This window comes from Amphichorda felina (genome assembly GCF_050947745.1).
Source record: "Amphichorda felina strain 45539 chromosome Unknown scaffold_1, whole genome shotgun sequence".
In the NCBI taxonomy this organism is placed as follows: Eukaryota; Fungi; Ascomycota; class Sordariomycetes; order Hypocreales; family Bionectriaceae; genus Amphichorda; species Amphichorda felina.
This window is the reverse complement of record NW_028145049.1, coordinates 247,753-261,030: the sequence shown is the minus strand read 5'-3', so window position 1 is coordinate 261,030 and position 13,278 is coordinate 247,753. Positions and strand designations below refer to the sequence as shown.

The following is a 13,278-nucleotide window of genomic DNA, read 5'->3' as shown; positions in this document are numbered from 1 at the left end:
AATCTAGCAGAATTAAGTAGGTATCTAGTCGCACAGTCAAACAAACATCTATCCATCGCTCATCTATGCATACATGTATCCCACATTTCCACAAAGGCCCTCTCAGACCACAATGGCAATGACTCCCAACGCCGCTGCAAAGGCAGCAATGCTCGCCGGTGTCCCCAGACTCGCACTGCCTTTATTCTCGTCATCATCGCTGATGGTGTGGTAAACCTCATCATCGTCGTGAAAGTCAGTGGCAGTGTTGTCATCATCGTCGTCGCCAATGTTGCCATCATCATCGTCTTCAACGATGTCATCCTCACCATCGTCAACGCTATCATCGTCTCCAACGTTGTCATCCTCACCATCGGCAACGCCATCATCATCGTCTTCAGCGATGTCATCCTCACCATCGTCAACGCTATCATCGTCTCCAACGTTGTCATCCTCACCATCGGCAACGCTATCAGCATCGTCTCCAACGTTGTCATCCTCACCATCGGCAACGCTATCATCATCACCATCGGCAACGTCGTCATCATCACCATCGGCAACGTCGTCATCATCACCATCGGCAACGTTGTTGTCGCCGTCGTCGTCGTTGGTAGATCCACCACCTCCAGAACCATCCTCATCCTCATGATGATGATGCTGATGATGGCCACCACTGCTACCCCCGCTCTTGGCCATATTCACCGCCTGCCTCGCCACCTCCTCCAGGCTCCGCAGCTCCGGCACGCCCGTCGGCCCCGTCACGATCGTCACGGCCGTGCTACCCAGCGTCATCTCCTTCGCGGAGGCATCGCCCGCCTCCTTGACCTCGCACACGGCATCACCGTCTTCCTCCTCGTCGTCAAACTCGCACTCGTACGTCGCACCCCCAACCTCAACACCCATGGTGTGCGCCCCCTGCGTCAGCGTCACGCCCGTGAACGCGCCGTCGCACCGCTGGGGCTGGGCAAAGGCCGTCTCGCAGGCGACGAGGTACTCTGTGGCGGAGGGCCCCCGGGTGATGACCGAGGCCCAGAGATTATCATTGTTCTTGTTGTTATTGTTGTTGGTGGTGGTGGTGGTGCTGCTGGGGTCGGTGGGCTGCGGCGGGAGGAAGAGATTTCTTGTTCCGGACACGGTGAGACGGTCGGCCTGGTTGGGGGCGGCGGCGGAGAGCGTCGCGAGGGCCAGGAGGCCGGCTGTCGTTATCCTCAGGGCCATGGTATATAATAAAATGTGACTTTTTAACTGTGGTTCTCTTTGTTGGTATTAATGTAGTACTATAGGGGGATAGGCGTGGTTCTGAAGATGACAATCCAGATCCTTATATCCTTCGTCCCTCCCCCCGGATCCCATTATTAGAACCGGCCTTGTTGGCTCTGTGCCTCAATAGACGTCACTGTTTTCCCTAGGCTGGGAAGACGACGATCCAGGGCATTCAGAGGTCCCAGTGGTGGTCCCATTGGCCCCAATATTATCCCTCCACAGCCCGAAGGCAGTGTGTCGGACCGGCCCCAGGCTGATGCCGATCCCCCCACTATTCCGGCTCCGTGCCACACAGGAGAGTCACGGCATTGGACACAGAGGTTCAGTCCCAACGTCGCCATTTAAACTACTAGGGCATGACGGGGCAAGGAGGCATTGAGCAGCGGTGTGCCCGTCTTGCCACGTTGAGTGGATCCTGGTCACGGCTTGAATATCTCTGGCGAATCCGGTGCACATCTTGTTGGCTGTGCCTCGCTGGCCTCGGCGGGCAAAGCTGGCAATGCCCGTATAGCCATCTGCACCCAGTTGCAAGTTGGCTCCCAAACGGGAAGTGGCCGATATGTTAAACCCCCCACCCCCCTCACCCCGCTGATTGATGATGTGGTTTCACGATGCTGCCTGAATGCCTTGGTTGATCGCCATTGGGGGCTGTCGGACATATCCAGACAGGCCATTCATTTATTATACTCGCCAGGGGCGAGTGATGAGAGCAGGGGACCTGCGTCAAGTCTGAACGCATACGCCTTGAAGTATGGAATATCATGTGCATATATATTCAGATTAAAGTTGAGCCAGAAAAAGCAAAGAGCTAACCAGCCGCTATCCGTACCGCTCCTCGCTAAGATGACGGAGCCGGTGATTAGTCGCCGGAGCGGGGCCGAGACTTCGGGCCAATGTGGTGGGCCTTCCCGGTGCTGCGAATACCGATCCGGCGGCGTGTTGGGGGACTCCCGAGACTTGTCGCACCATGCAGAGTCTACTCTCCACCCAATTCCCAGTGCAGGCCAGTGAAACAATCTATTACTCGTATGCAAACACCGCCCTAACCAACCCGACTAGAAAACATGAACTCGTCAATAAAGGTAGCAATCATGGCGGCATGAAATATGAACCCCTCCCCATCAAAGTCAAATAAATCACAGCGTCCCAAACAGACTCAACTTGATCCTATCCCTCGTCCCCAGCTTCTTCGTCCTCGAACTGTGCTTGCTCGCCGGGTTGCTCCCAGGCCTCCTCTCAAAGCTCTTGACCGACTCCAGCCTCCCCTCCCCGGGCCCCATCAGCGACTGCCTCGCCATCATCTGTTGCTGCTGCTGCTGCTGCTGCTGCTGCTGCGGGTGCTGCCCATGCTGCTGGTGCTGAAGCTGCCCCCCCATCGGCCCCATCAGATCCTCCAGCTCCCCCCTCAGCGCGCGATCCACATCCTGGTGCTGCCGCTCGTAGTCGTCGTGCTTGGCTTTCGCCTCGAGGAACCGCTCCTCGGTGCGCCGGCGGCGCTCGGCCAGCTGGCGCAGCTCCTCGTCCAGCTGGGTCATCTGGCCCTGCGCCTCGTGCATGAGGCGGTCGTACTCGAGGATCTTGTGCTCGAGGGGCTGGAGGACGCTCTTGGCGACCGAGGGGCTCTCGAGGCGGTTGATGGGGTGGTGCTTGGTGGCGCCGGGGGGTCCGTGGGGGTCGGTGGATGGGGGAGAGGGCGCGCGGAGGCGAGGGTCTATGGAGGTGGTGGTGTTGTTGGTGGTGGACGGTTGGGGACGGCGGCTGGGCGGGTGGAGGGGTTTGCCGGGCGGAGGGCCGCGGGTCTTGGGCCAGGGCCCGGAGGGGGAGAAGGACGGATGGCCCTGGGACTGAGGACGGTTGCTGTTGGATCGCTCGTGTTGTTGTTGCTGCTGCTGCTGCTGCTGCTGCTGCTGCTGCCGGTATCGGCCGTTGGTAGCAGCGCCGCTGTGGCGACGGGTGTCTTCGGGCGGAGGGGGCCCGGAGAAGGAGGCCGGGCGAGATCGGTGAGGGGACGAGGGGCCCCATTGATCACGGTGCTGGGCGACGGGCGGGTTTGCGACAGGTAGCTTGTTGTACCTCGTGGGGGGGCTGCGTGGGGATACCGGTGCCGGAGGACCGGCATCGTCGGGGTCGGACTCGGCCGTGATGGATCCGTCGTCCGGGTCGTCGAGGCCGTTGCGGGCTGGCTTGGTGCGCTGGGGAGACGGCGCGCGACCGGAGTGCGTGTTGGTGCGAGGCCTCACGACTCTCCCGTTCCGGCGTCCCTCGGGCGAGGTGCGTGGCGAGGGCCGCGACGGCTGGTCGTCCATGTCGCTATTGTCGTCTACCGCAGCCGCCGCGGTCGAGGTGGAGGCCATGGTGGTGGTGACGTTGTGCTCGTACAGAGGACAGGAATGCTAGACACGAGGGGTCTGTCTGGGGCAGAAGTGCGTTGCACGGGTAATCAGGAGAACAACGCCTGCAACAATGTGGGAGGAATGTTGGGGGCTTTGAACTGGGTCGAGGTGGGAGATGCAGAAGGGCGCGCGGCTTGCGATAATCGTGTGGTTGGGGTCCCCTTCTCTCCCAGCCACGTATTATTGCGACTGACGCAGCTCTCCGTGCTCCCGAGTAGCTGCCATGCAATTGCGGGCCAACTTGAAACACGATACGAGATGTTGCACGTCCGCCACATATGCACCCTGCCGCTCCTATTCCTGCACTTTTGTCCGTATCTCTCTGTGTGCCCTGCGCCTTTTGTTGAGCGCCGTTGTGGCCGTGGCATGTACACTGCACACGAAGTCAATGATGCCTCTTCTCCCCGCAAGCCACTCACTCATCAACATTACGCCGCCACCAGCCGCAGTGGAATTGCAATCGAATTGCAATTGGGTTGCAATTAAGTTGCCGTTACAAGACGTTGAAAGCGGATATTCATGCCAATTGATTTATATTCTGCGTTGGTGCCGTCTAGATCAATCTTGTCTGGATGGCCCAAGGCGACCACAGTACGGATACCTCCATCCCAACCATGTGCACCATACGGATACACCATACGGATACACCATATACCGAACATACATCATATATACACAGAACAAAGAAGCCATATCCCAAGCGCCCGCTGAGCAATTACCATACCCAAACCCCCCATCTCTAATACCGATCACCCACCTCCGCCACGGGCCTCGAGTCCGATTCCACCGCCACCGACGAGCCCTCCATCTCAGCCGCCACTACTCCTCCTCCTCCCCCTGCACCATCTCGTGCATAGTATCCCCCATCCGCAACGGCCGCCTTCTTGCCCTCTCCCACCGGCAACTCCGCCGCCTCTGCCCCGGCCGCCCTCCTCCTCCGCCTGACCATCCACCACGCCAGCACCCCCAGCGCAATCGCCGCCACGCCACCTATCGACCCCCCGATAGCCCCCTTGGCCCCGTCGCTCAGCCCGCCCTTTACCTCCGTTGATTTTTCTACCCATGATACCCATGACGACGTCGGATCCGGAGTGCCGCTCCCCGCCTCTGTCGGCGTCGATGCCGCTTCAGACCCGTCGCTGCTGACGCCCGTCGTCGACGACGGACTCGGACTCAGACTCGTCAGGTCGAACCGCTCCAACCCGTCCTTGCAGCAGTTGTCCTTGTCCTTGTCCTCGTTGCAGCAGTACTCGCCCGTCGCGCACTCCTGGACCATGATCCACGTGTTGTTCCTCACTGCAGCACACGCACAAGAAAAGTCAGCATCCCCTTTCTTTTCCTCTCCAGCTTTTCAAACACCCCCCCCCCCCTTTTTGTGCCAAAATCATCACCACGGAGGAGGGGAAGGGGAAGGAATGGGAACATAAAACATACCGTCCGGGCACGCCCCCTGCTGGCACTTCTCCCACGTCGGGTCCTGGCACGCGGCGCGGTAGTCGTAGTGATCCGGGTAGTGGCACAGGCCGTTGGGCAGGCACACGTCGCCCTCCTCGAAGATGCAGCACGTCGCAAAGGCCGTGTCGTCGCCGCCGCAGGGCATGTACTTGTAGTCGGTCGCCTCGTTGCCCTCCGGGTAGTAGCACTTGGAGGCAGCGGCGGCCGGCCCAGCGAGGGCGGCCAGGAGGGGGAGGAGGAGATGCCTCATGGCTTTTGATGGGGGGGAGGAGGACGAGGACGAGGACGAGGAGGAAGTGGACTCGCGGCGAATTGGTGAGACGATGGCAGGCCAGCCTCAAAGAGACTCAAGAGTCAGGGTTATTCGCAGAGACAGAAGTGGACGATGATCTGAGAGAAAAGAAAGGATGGGCAGACTGGGTCGTCCAGGGAAGAAAACGACGTGCACATCTCATCTCCACCGCCATTCGTCGATTACAAAGTACGCGACCTCGTAAATATACGTATACATATTTCCACGTACCGGTGCCCGTACTAAGCCAGCATGTACGAATAATACCTAGGTATTACGGAGTCCTACACTGTAAACAGGACACCAGGACCAAGACCAGGTTCGCAAACGAGGGGGCCCGGGCTTCCACACTCGCCAATCAATCGATATTAAGCGCCGCGACAAGCCCTTCCGGGGCCCAAACTCGTCGGCTGCAAGACGGGATGATTTACGCGCGGGCGCCGCATGTCAGAATTTAGACGCTTCAGCTGAGGCCCAGCCCCCCTGTCTCGCAGCCTTCACCAAGACTTCTCATATCCATGGTTAGCACTGAGTACTACGTAACAAATATACTCGTACGAGTATGTACCTATTTACAGAACATACCAAGAATACGATCCCCACATTAACTACGCATTAATCAGTTTCTTGAGAAGACCAGACGGGCACAATGGACAGAGGACAGGCGTGTGCTCGCTCACTCCTCGCTTACCAGTAGCACCAAATTGCAAAGTGGTACGAGCAGGCCAGCATGTGACAGTGTGCATATAAGGTAGTACCACCAAGGTCCAATACAACCCACGACAGGGATGGGAGAGAGAGAAAGGATCCATGCTCCGACTTGTGCAGATATGCTCTTCGAGTCCTTCGCTGTAGTAATACCATGTATTACGTACAATCGAGCCAGTCAGCACTCACACCCAACCGAGAAGCGACCCTCACACTCACAATCACTCCCTCCACTGTGCATAACCAACAACATTATCCGTAGATACCCTTCAAAGCACGACTTGGCAACACGTAATTTCGACTTTGTGTATTTCTCTTTTTCAATCGTCTTTTTCTTACTACTAACTACTATTGTATGATAAAAAGTAGTGGTTTTTGCCCAACAAAACGCCATCCTGAACAAGAAAACTGTCAAAATACCTAGCCGAGCTTTCTTTTTTTTTTAAAAAAAAAAAAAGCCCAAGTTCCAACTAGGCACCATCACAAACTTTTGTTGTCGTTTTTTCCGGGCGCTCCAAGGATCTCAAAGATATGTTAGGGGTAGGTTAGGTCGGGTCGGAGGAATAGGGGTGGTATATGACAACAAAAGAACACAAGTTGTAAAAAAAAAAAATAGAAGGTTTGAGTGAATCCCGGCATCTACGTCGTCATCCCGTCAAGCGCCGCCGCCGCCGTCGCAACTTGGCATATATTTATGCTTGTTGGTTCTTTTTTGTCTCTTAGCCGTGGAGGCCACTCGTCCGCTCGCGCATCAGCTCGCGGCGCTTCTTGTCCTTCGCTGCACGGGGGAGTCAGTTATCTCTTCTACAATCGTCATAATCAGGGTGATCAGATATAAAACTCACCTCCGTCCCAGACAAGGAACTCGTGCAGACCGCAGCCCGCGGGCACCATGGGCAGCACGGGCACCTTCTTGTCGGTCATGACCTCAAGGAGGGCGGGGCCCTCGGTGTTGATGAGCCACTTGAGGCTGTCGACAACGTCGTCGGGCTTAGACACGCGGCGGGCCTGGATGTGCATCGCCTCGGACAGCTTGATAAAGTCCGGGTTCGACTGGTGGGTGTGGGCGTAGCGGTCCTCGTAGAAGAGGTTCTGCCACTGCGTCACCATGCCCTGCTCCTCGTTGTTGAGGACAATGACCTTGACGCCAATGTTGAACTGGGCCGCCGTCGACAGCTCCGTCAGGGTCATGTTGAACGAGGCGTCGCCGTCAATGTCGATGACGAGCGCGTCCGGCTGCGCGACCTTGGCGCCGATGGCCGCCGGCAGGCCGAAGCCCATGGTGCCCAGGCCACCAGAGCTGATCATGGTGCGCGGGTGCCTCCAGCGGAAGTGCTGCGCCGCCCACATCTGGTGCTGCCCGACGCCCGTCGTGATGTACGTCTTGTCCTTGCGGTCCGCCGTCAGGTTGCTCAGCTCCTCGATGAGCGTCTGCGGCTTGATCAGCCCGCTTCGCTCCGCGCGCTCGTAGTGAGACAGCGGCCACTTGGACTTCCACTCGTTGATCTTGCCGAACCACGCCGACCGGTCCCCCATGGTCTGCGCCTCCACCAGCGGGATCAGCTCCTTGAGGTTCGACGCCACGTCGCCCTCGACAGCCTCGGTCGCCTGCACCACCTTGTTGATGTTCTTGGGCATGATCTCAAAGTGGACAATGCCACCGCGGCCCTCGGCAGCGGCCGCCTTGGCGCCGGGCGCGAACTTGGGCACGCTCAGGGTCACACGGTCGTCGAAGCGGCCGCCCAGGGCAATGATGAGATCCGCCTCCTGGATCGCCATGTTGGCGTAGGCGGAGCCGTGCATGCCCAGCATGTGCAGGGACTTGTCGTCGAGCTCGTCGAACGCGCCGAGGCCCAGGAGGGTCGTGGTGACGGGGATGGAGGCCTTCTCGGCCAGCTCCTTAAGCAGCTCAGGGCCGCCCTTAGACAGGGTGATGCCCTGGCCGGCGTAGATGACGGGCTGCTTGGCAATCTTGATGAGGTTGGCGACGCGCTTGAGGGACTCCTCGAGCTGCAGCTTGCTCATCTCAGCGGCGGCGCGGGCGGCGGCGCTGGGCAGGTTGGGCAGGGAGGTCTCGGTGGGGATGGCACGGCGCAGGACACCAGCGGTGACGTCCTTGGGCAGGTCGACGAGGACGGGGCCGGGGCGGCCAGAGGTGGCGATCTCGAAGGCCTCGTTGATGCGGCGGGGCAGCTCGGCGACGCTCTTGACCATGACGTTCCACTTGGTGCAGGCACGGGAGATGCCGACAACGTCGGCCTCCTGGAAGGCGTCGCTGCCAATGGCCGTGGTGGGGACCTGGCCACAGAAGACAACCATGGGGGTGCCGTCGGAGAGGGCATCCTGCATGGGGGTCACGACATTGGTGGCACCAGGGCCTGATGTGACGAGGACGACACCGGGCTTACCAGAGGCACGGGCATAGCCCTCGGCCATGTGGCCAGCACCCTGCTCGTGCCGGGGGAGGATGAAGTCAAAGTGTTTTGAGTTGTAGATGGCATCGAAGACGGGGAGGATAGCACCACCAGGGTATCCGACTAGGCAAAGTTAGCATCACCGTTATCGGAGAATTGGATCACAGACAGAAACATACAAACGTGCTTGACACCTTGCCGCAGCATCATCTCGTGGAAGATCTCACCACCGGTCTTGCCGATAAACCTATTCACCGTTTAGCATCCAGCTCCTCGCAGTGGCACGTGCTAATCGGTGGCGGGGGATACGTACGACTCGTCCATCTCGGGACCGCGGGAGTTGACCAATGGCTGGACATGGCTGCGGTCCTTGTCGGCCGTGTTGAAGGCAGGGCTGGGGACATCGCGAAGGTGCCTGCGAATGGGATTGGGGTCAGTTGTGGTGTTTCTTTGATGGGTAGCAAAAGTTTTCGAGGGTGGTCCGATAGGTTCGCCACCCCGGCAATGGGACAGCTACCACGAGACGGGCACGGGGCAACTCACGACGGGGCGGCAGAGGTCGTAGTTTGCGTCCTCGTGGTCGCAGGCGTCTTTCTGGGAGCCTGGATAGCGGCGGCAGCCGTGGTTGTGGTGAAAGCCCTCGCCTGGCGGACGCACCGCAGGGCCTTGGAGGCAGGGCGACTTCGGAGCATCGTGGACAGGGAGCGGTGTGGTGTTGTCGGCCACAGGAAGAAAAAAAAAAAAGGGGAAGGGGATTAATTAGGAGCACGCTGGGCTCAGGGAATGAAAAGAGTCGACGACAGACACCCCCGGCTATCTAATTGACAGCTCTCGTATCGAAGGGGACGCTGGAACCTGGGTGAATTTTTTCGCGTTTGGGCGAGGAAGAGGACAGGATAGATTGGGATGAATCGCTCGTGGGGAGGTTTGCGGCTTTGAGGCAGAATCAGGCGGCTCTCTATTGGTGGGGCGCGGTGTGGGGAAGCCTACCATCGCCGTTCTCGCTCCCAGCCGCGCTGAAGCACACTGAAAGATGAGTGAACCCTCAGCGCATGGACCCACCTGATGCGGTTATCAGTCAGTGTAGTCTGTGACTCTGCCAATGGCGAGCGCCGATTTCGCCGCAACGACCACCCAGGTAGAGACACGACTCACAGGCTCCCGTGCCGCCTCCACAACCACATCAAACGATGGTCAACTGCTACTATATCTCGTACGAGTATCACATTGACTACCAGCTGTTACTGTCTATCGATTACGGATTCCATCCAACAAGACGCCGGCTGAACAAAAGATAACGTCGAAGGTTACCGACCATAAGATGTAGGCCAAAGTGACCAACTCTAACCTCAAAGTGTAGTGTGGGTCAAGGTGATCGATGGTACCTTGGAGTCGACAGTTATCGAGAAGATCCGACCAGCCGATGCTTGCCAGATGCGCATACCCTGATCCAGACCTGCACATTCCATGCTTCATTTTCCCCGCAAGCTACAATGACCTGTAAGATCCAAGCCCAGCTCCGAGCTGTCAAGGTGCCATTTTTGCCTGTCGTTACATCCAGTGCGACCTCGCCGACTCTCTCCGATCTAAGCTCCGGTGCTCCATCCGGTCACGGCCCCCCAATTGGCGCCGGCGCCCTTTTCATCTTCCCCCTGACACGATTCCGTCTGTCCGCAGAGGATCCAATTGGTAGGGACTCCGTGGTAATATGCCAAACTCACCTCGGCAACACCACGCAGGACCCATACGTAATAGTCGAGCACAATCAGTCATAGTATTAGATCAACATCGTTCATATAACTCTAGTCTATTAGATCTCAAATCCCAAAACCCCGTATATTCCAAAACATTCCGGTATATATGCGAGAAAAAAAATAATCCTAAACTCCGCCCAACTGTCCAATCTATCAGCCCATACCTCTTCTATGTACCTTTCCCCCGTGTCTCTTTCTTGCATCTTCCGTTTCGTAAGACCATAACCAAACACAGGGGAAATAAAGAAATAAAAGAACAGTGGTATCTTAACGATAAAAGGAAAAGGGGAGACATGAAAAGTGAGTGATGAAGGGGATGATAAAAGAAAAGTCATTGCTGCTGAGAATGTTGCCTGTGCCAAATGGCTAGCTCCCTTCTCTTGCTATTTCGAATAGAAGTAGTTATGCCGGTAATAAAAACCAGCGAACGTATTAAAGTATAGTATATATCCTTTTCCTCCCTAAACAGAGGAAACAGCGCTTCATCTTTGCTTGCTCGCTTTCATGAAAAATCAGAGACCAAATGAGAAAGAGGGGGGGGAGGAAGAGTATTTCAGGGAGATCGATGCTCAGGGATGCCCTAGAGGGGGGTCCCTTCATATCCGCCCCTCGGTGTCGTCAAAGAAGGTCATCATGGGTGACATCCCCGGCCCCTCCTGGGCGTACCCCTGCGGATGCCCGTGGTAGCCGCCCTGCGGCTCGTGGGTCATCCGCATAGGCAGCGCCCACTCGGGCGTCGGCACCGACGTGGGCGCCTGGTGGTGGTGCTGGGGGTGGTGCGCGTGTTGCGTGTGCGGCGGGATCATCTCTCCGTACGCGTTGGGGATCTGGTCCAGGGCGATGGTCATGGCCGCTGGCATGTCGTGGTGGTGATGGTGGTGTGGGTTCGTTATGGCCATGGGGGAGTCGTAGTGGCTGCCATCGTACGGTGTGGACGGTCTCTTGGCCGGACGCAGATCCTCCATGCTGGCGACGCGGCTCCACGAGGCAGGACGCTTATTGGGGATGGGCGTCGCGGGACGCACAGTCGACTGGCTCGTGGGTGTGCAGCCGTACATCATCTCGCCGTACTCAGAGCCGGCGGGCTGGTCATGGTGGTGGCCCATGGGTGCCTCGTAGGGCGACATGACTATGCCGTCAGGCATGGAGGTTGGCGGTGGCCCGCTGTACATGGGGTACCCAGTGTGCTCATCATGCTGCTGTCCCATCGGCATGGTGTACATGGCCGGGGAGGCGGCCACGGTTGTGCCGTGGATAGTCGTGCCACTCATCGGGATCTCGTTGTCGGGCGTGTGGACCTGCCTGGGCAACGGCGGCGCGGCCTCGGGGGCAAACTTGGGCGCGTCGGCGGGGAGCTTCTCCTGAGGAATCGGGATGGGTGTGCCGGGGTGAGGGCCCGAGGTCAGATCTGAGCCTCCCATGGGTGTGTCGGACTGCGTGGATATTGGCGGCGTCACTCCTACGGAGCTCGCGGGAGTCGTGGGCCGAGTGCGGCTCTGCCTAGTACCCTTGCGGCTGGGAAGGCGGAACATGGATTGAGGACGCGACTTGGGCCCCGTGATGGTAGCCGTGGTGCCGTCGTCGCTAACGCTCTTGGCGGAGGCATCCTCCATTAGGCATTGGCTGCGGAACGGCAGCTGGAAGTGCAAGTCGATGTCCCCCGGGGGAGGGATGCGCGACGAGCTGAAGGGGGCGGTGCCGAGGATGTAAGCCAGGCGGACAACCTTGGAGATGTCGTCGCCAAGATGGCGCGACTCGAGCATGCGGCGGAGGTCGCCAGAGGAGCGAGGCTTCCAGGAGAGCTGGGTACGGCGCTCCTTGGGCCAGATAGAAGTCTTCCAGGTGCTCTTGACGCGCTGCTGGCGCATGAGGTTCTGAAGCTGGATGCGGTACTCCCAGTCGTTGACATCAAATTCGTCCTCGAAGTGCTTGGCTATATGCTCAAAGTACTTGTCGCGGCTGTTAGGCGCGTCGTCGCGAGAGCCGGCCTCGAAGATGCGGTCCTTGCAGTCGGCGAAGCCGCAGGCAAAGACCAGCTGGGGGCACAGCTCACTGCGGGCGGCGCTGCTGGGAAGGGCCTCCATCTTGTGAGCCTCCTTGGCATGGCCGCTGTAGGCGCGCTCGGTGGCAAAGGAGAGGTGGCAGGCCTTGGTGCGGCAGATCCAGGCGACGTCGGTGCCGTGAAAGTTGTTGAGGTGCTTCTTGAAGTCGCTCTTGCGGCCAAACTCGACGAGGTGGCGGTCCAGGAAGCACATGGGGCACTGATACTTCTTGAGGGTGTTCATTTGGAAACGAGGCGAGGAGGCGCCCGTGTCGGCGATAGGCCCCTGGACTGAGGGCGACTGGATGGCGCAGGGCGACTCGAGCCATGTGCGGTCGAACACGGTGCCGACCGTATCTGGGTCGTGGATAGCCGTTACCTCAGGTCCACCAGGCCCATCGCGGGTCGATTGGGAGCAGATTGAGGCGCCATCGGAGGCGGTCCACACCAGCGAAGGGGCGCTGGCACTGCTGAAAAGCGTCGTGGCTGAGACGGTTGAAGCGCGGGCTGTACATGTCAGTCAGAGATGATGAAGTGGCAGCGGCACCGCGAGCAATAGCTGCGGGGCGGCAGATGCTTACATGACTCTCCCAGCCCTTGCAAGGCGCACATGAGGCTGGACAAGCCATATTTCTGGGCAAGGCCGAACAGTGCGCGCTGGTCGTCATCGCCCAGCGGGCGGATGACATTATCGTCGGGCAGCCCGTTCAAGGGAAACATGCCGTGCGGGGGCTCTCTGTAGAAATCGGGGCCACGACGGCGAAGAAGATTGCTAGGTGTGCTGGTTTGAAAATCCGGGAGGCCGATGAAGCTGTCTCCTGCTACTAAGGAATGTTGATAGTGAAGGTGTCGTGAGAAGCTGTGAAGCTGCGTATCGTGGGCGCTGGGCCAGGTGGTGAGCCGGAAAGCGCTGGAAATGCAACGAATGCCGGAGTGCCGTCTATGTATGGATGCGTACGTCGTAGATGGAGTAGTATTA

The 13,278-nt window shown here is 58.6% G+C and overlaps 5 protein-coding genes across 5 annotated transcripts; all 5 read right to left on the bottom strand.

Annotated features, from left to right (window-relative positions):
* Nucleotides 1–102: 102 nt before the first annotated feature.
* Nucleotides 103–1,197, bottom strand: ACO1O0_000084 (uncharacterized protein; the record flags this gene model as incomplete). The annotated part of the gene is made up of 1 exon (XM_083189589.1): nt 103–1,197. One exon carries the CDS (start codon nt 1,195–1,197, stop codon nt 103–105), a length of 1,095 nt encoding a protein of 364 aa, XP_083053448.1.
* Nucleotides 1,198–2,378: 1,181 nt separating this feature from the next.
* Nucleotides 2,379–3,596, bottom strand: ACO1O0_000083 (uncharacterized protein; the record flags this gene model as incomplete). Its single annotated transcript, XM_083189588.1, has 1 exon — nt 2,379–3,596. One exon carries the CDS (start codon nt 3,594–3,596, stop codon nt 2,379–2,381), a length of 1,218 nt encoding a protein of 405 aa, XP_083053447.1.
* A 778-nt stretch (nt 3,597–4,374) lies between these two features.
* Nucleotides 4,375–5,340, bottom strand: ACO1O0_000082 (uncharacterized protein; the record flags this gene model as incomplete). Its single annotated transcript, XM_083189587.1, has 2 exons — nt 4,375–4,931; nt 5,070–5,340. The coding sequence occupies 2 exons, from the start codon at nt 5,338–5,340 to the stop codon at nt 4,375–4,377; spliced, it is 828 nt and encodes a 275-aa protein (XP_083053446.1).
* Nucleotides 5,341–6,809: 1,469 nt separating this feature from the next.
* ILV2 (acetolactate synthase catalytic subunit) lies at nt 6,810–9,196 on the bottom strand (the record flags this gene model as incomplete). The annotated part of the gene is made up of 5 exons (XM_083189586.1): nt 6,810–6,868; nt 6,936–8,627; nt 8,684–8,751; nt 8,818–8,919; nt 9,048–9,196. The coding sequence occupies 5 exons, from the start codon at nt 9,194–9,196 to the stop codon at nt 6,810–6,812; spliced, it is 2,070 nt and encodes a 689-aa protein (XP_083053445.1).
* Nucleotides 9,197–10,854: 1,658 nt separating this feature from the next.
* ACO1O0_000080 (uncharacterized protein) lies at nt 10,855–13,019 on the bottom strand (the record flags this gene model as incomplete). The annotated part of the gene is made up of 2 exons (XM_083189585.1): nt 10,855–12,806; nt 12,881–13,019. 2 exons carry the CDS (start codon nt 13,017–13,019, stop codon nt 10,855–10,857), a joined length of 2,091 nt encoding a protein of 696 aa, XP_083053444.1.
* Nucleotides 13,020–13,278: the final 259 nt, after the last annotated feature.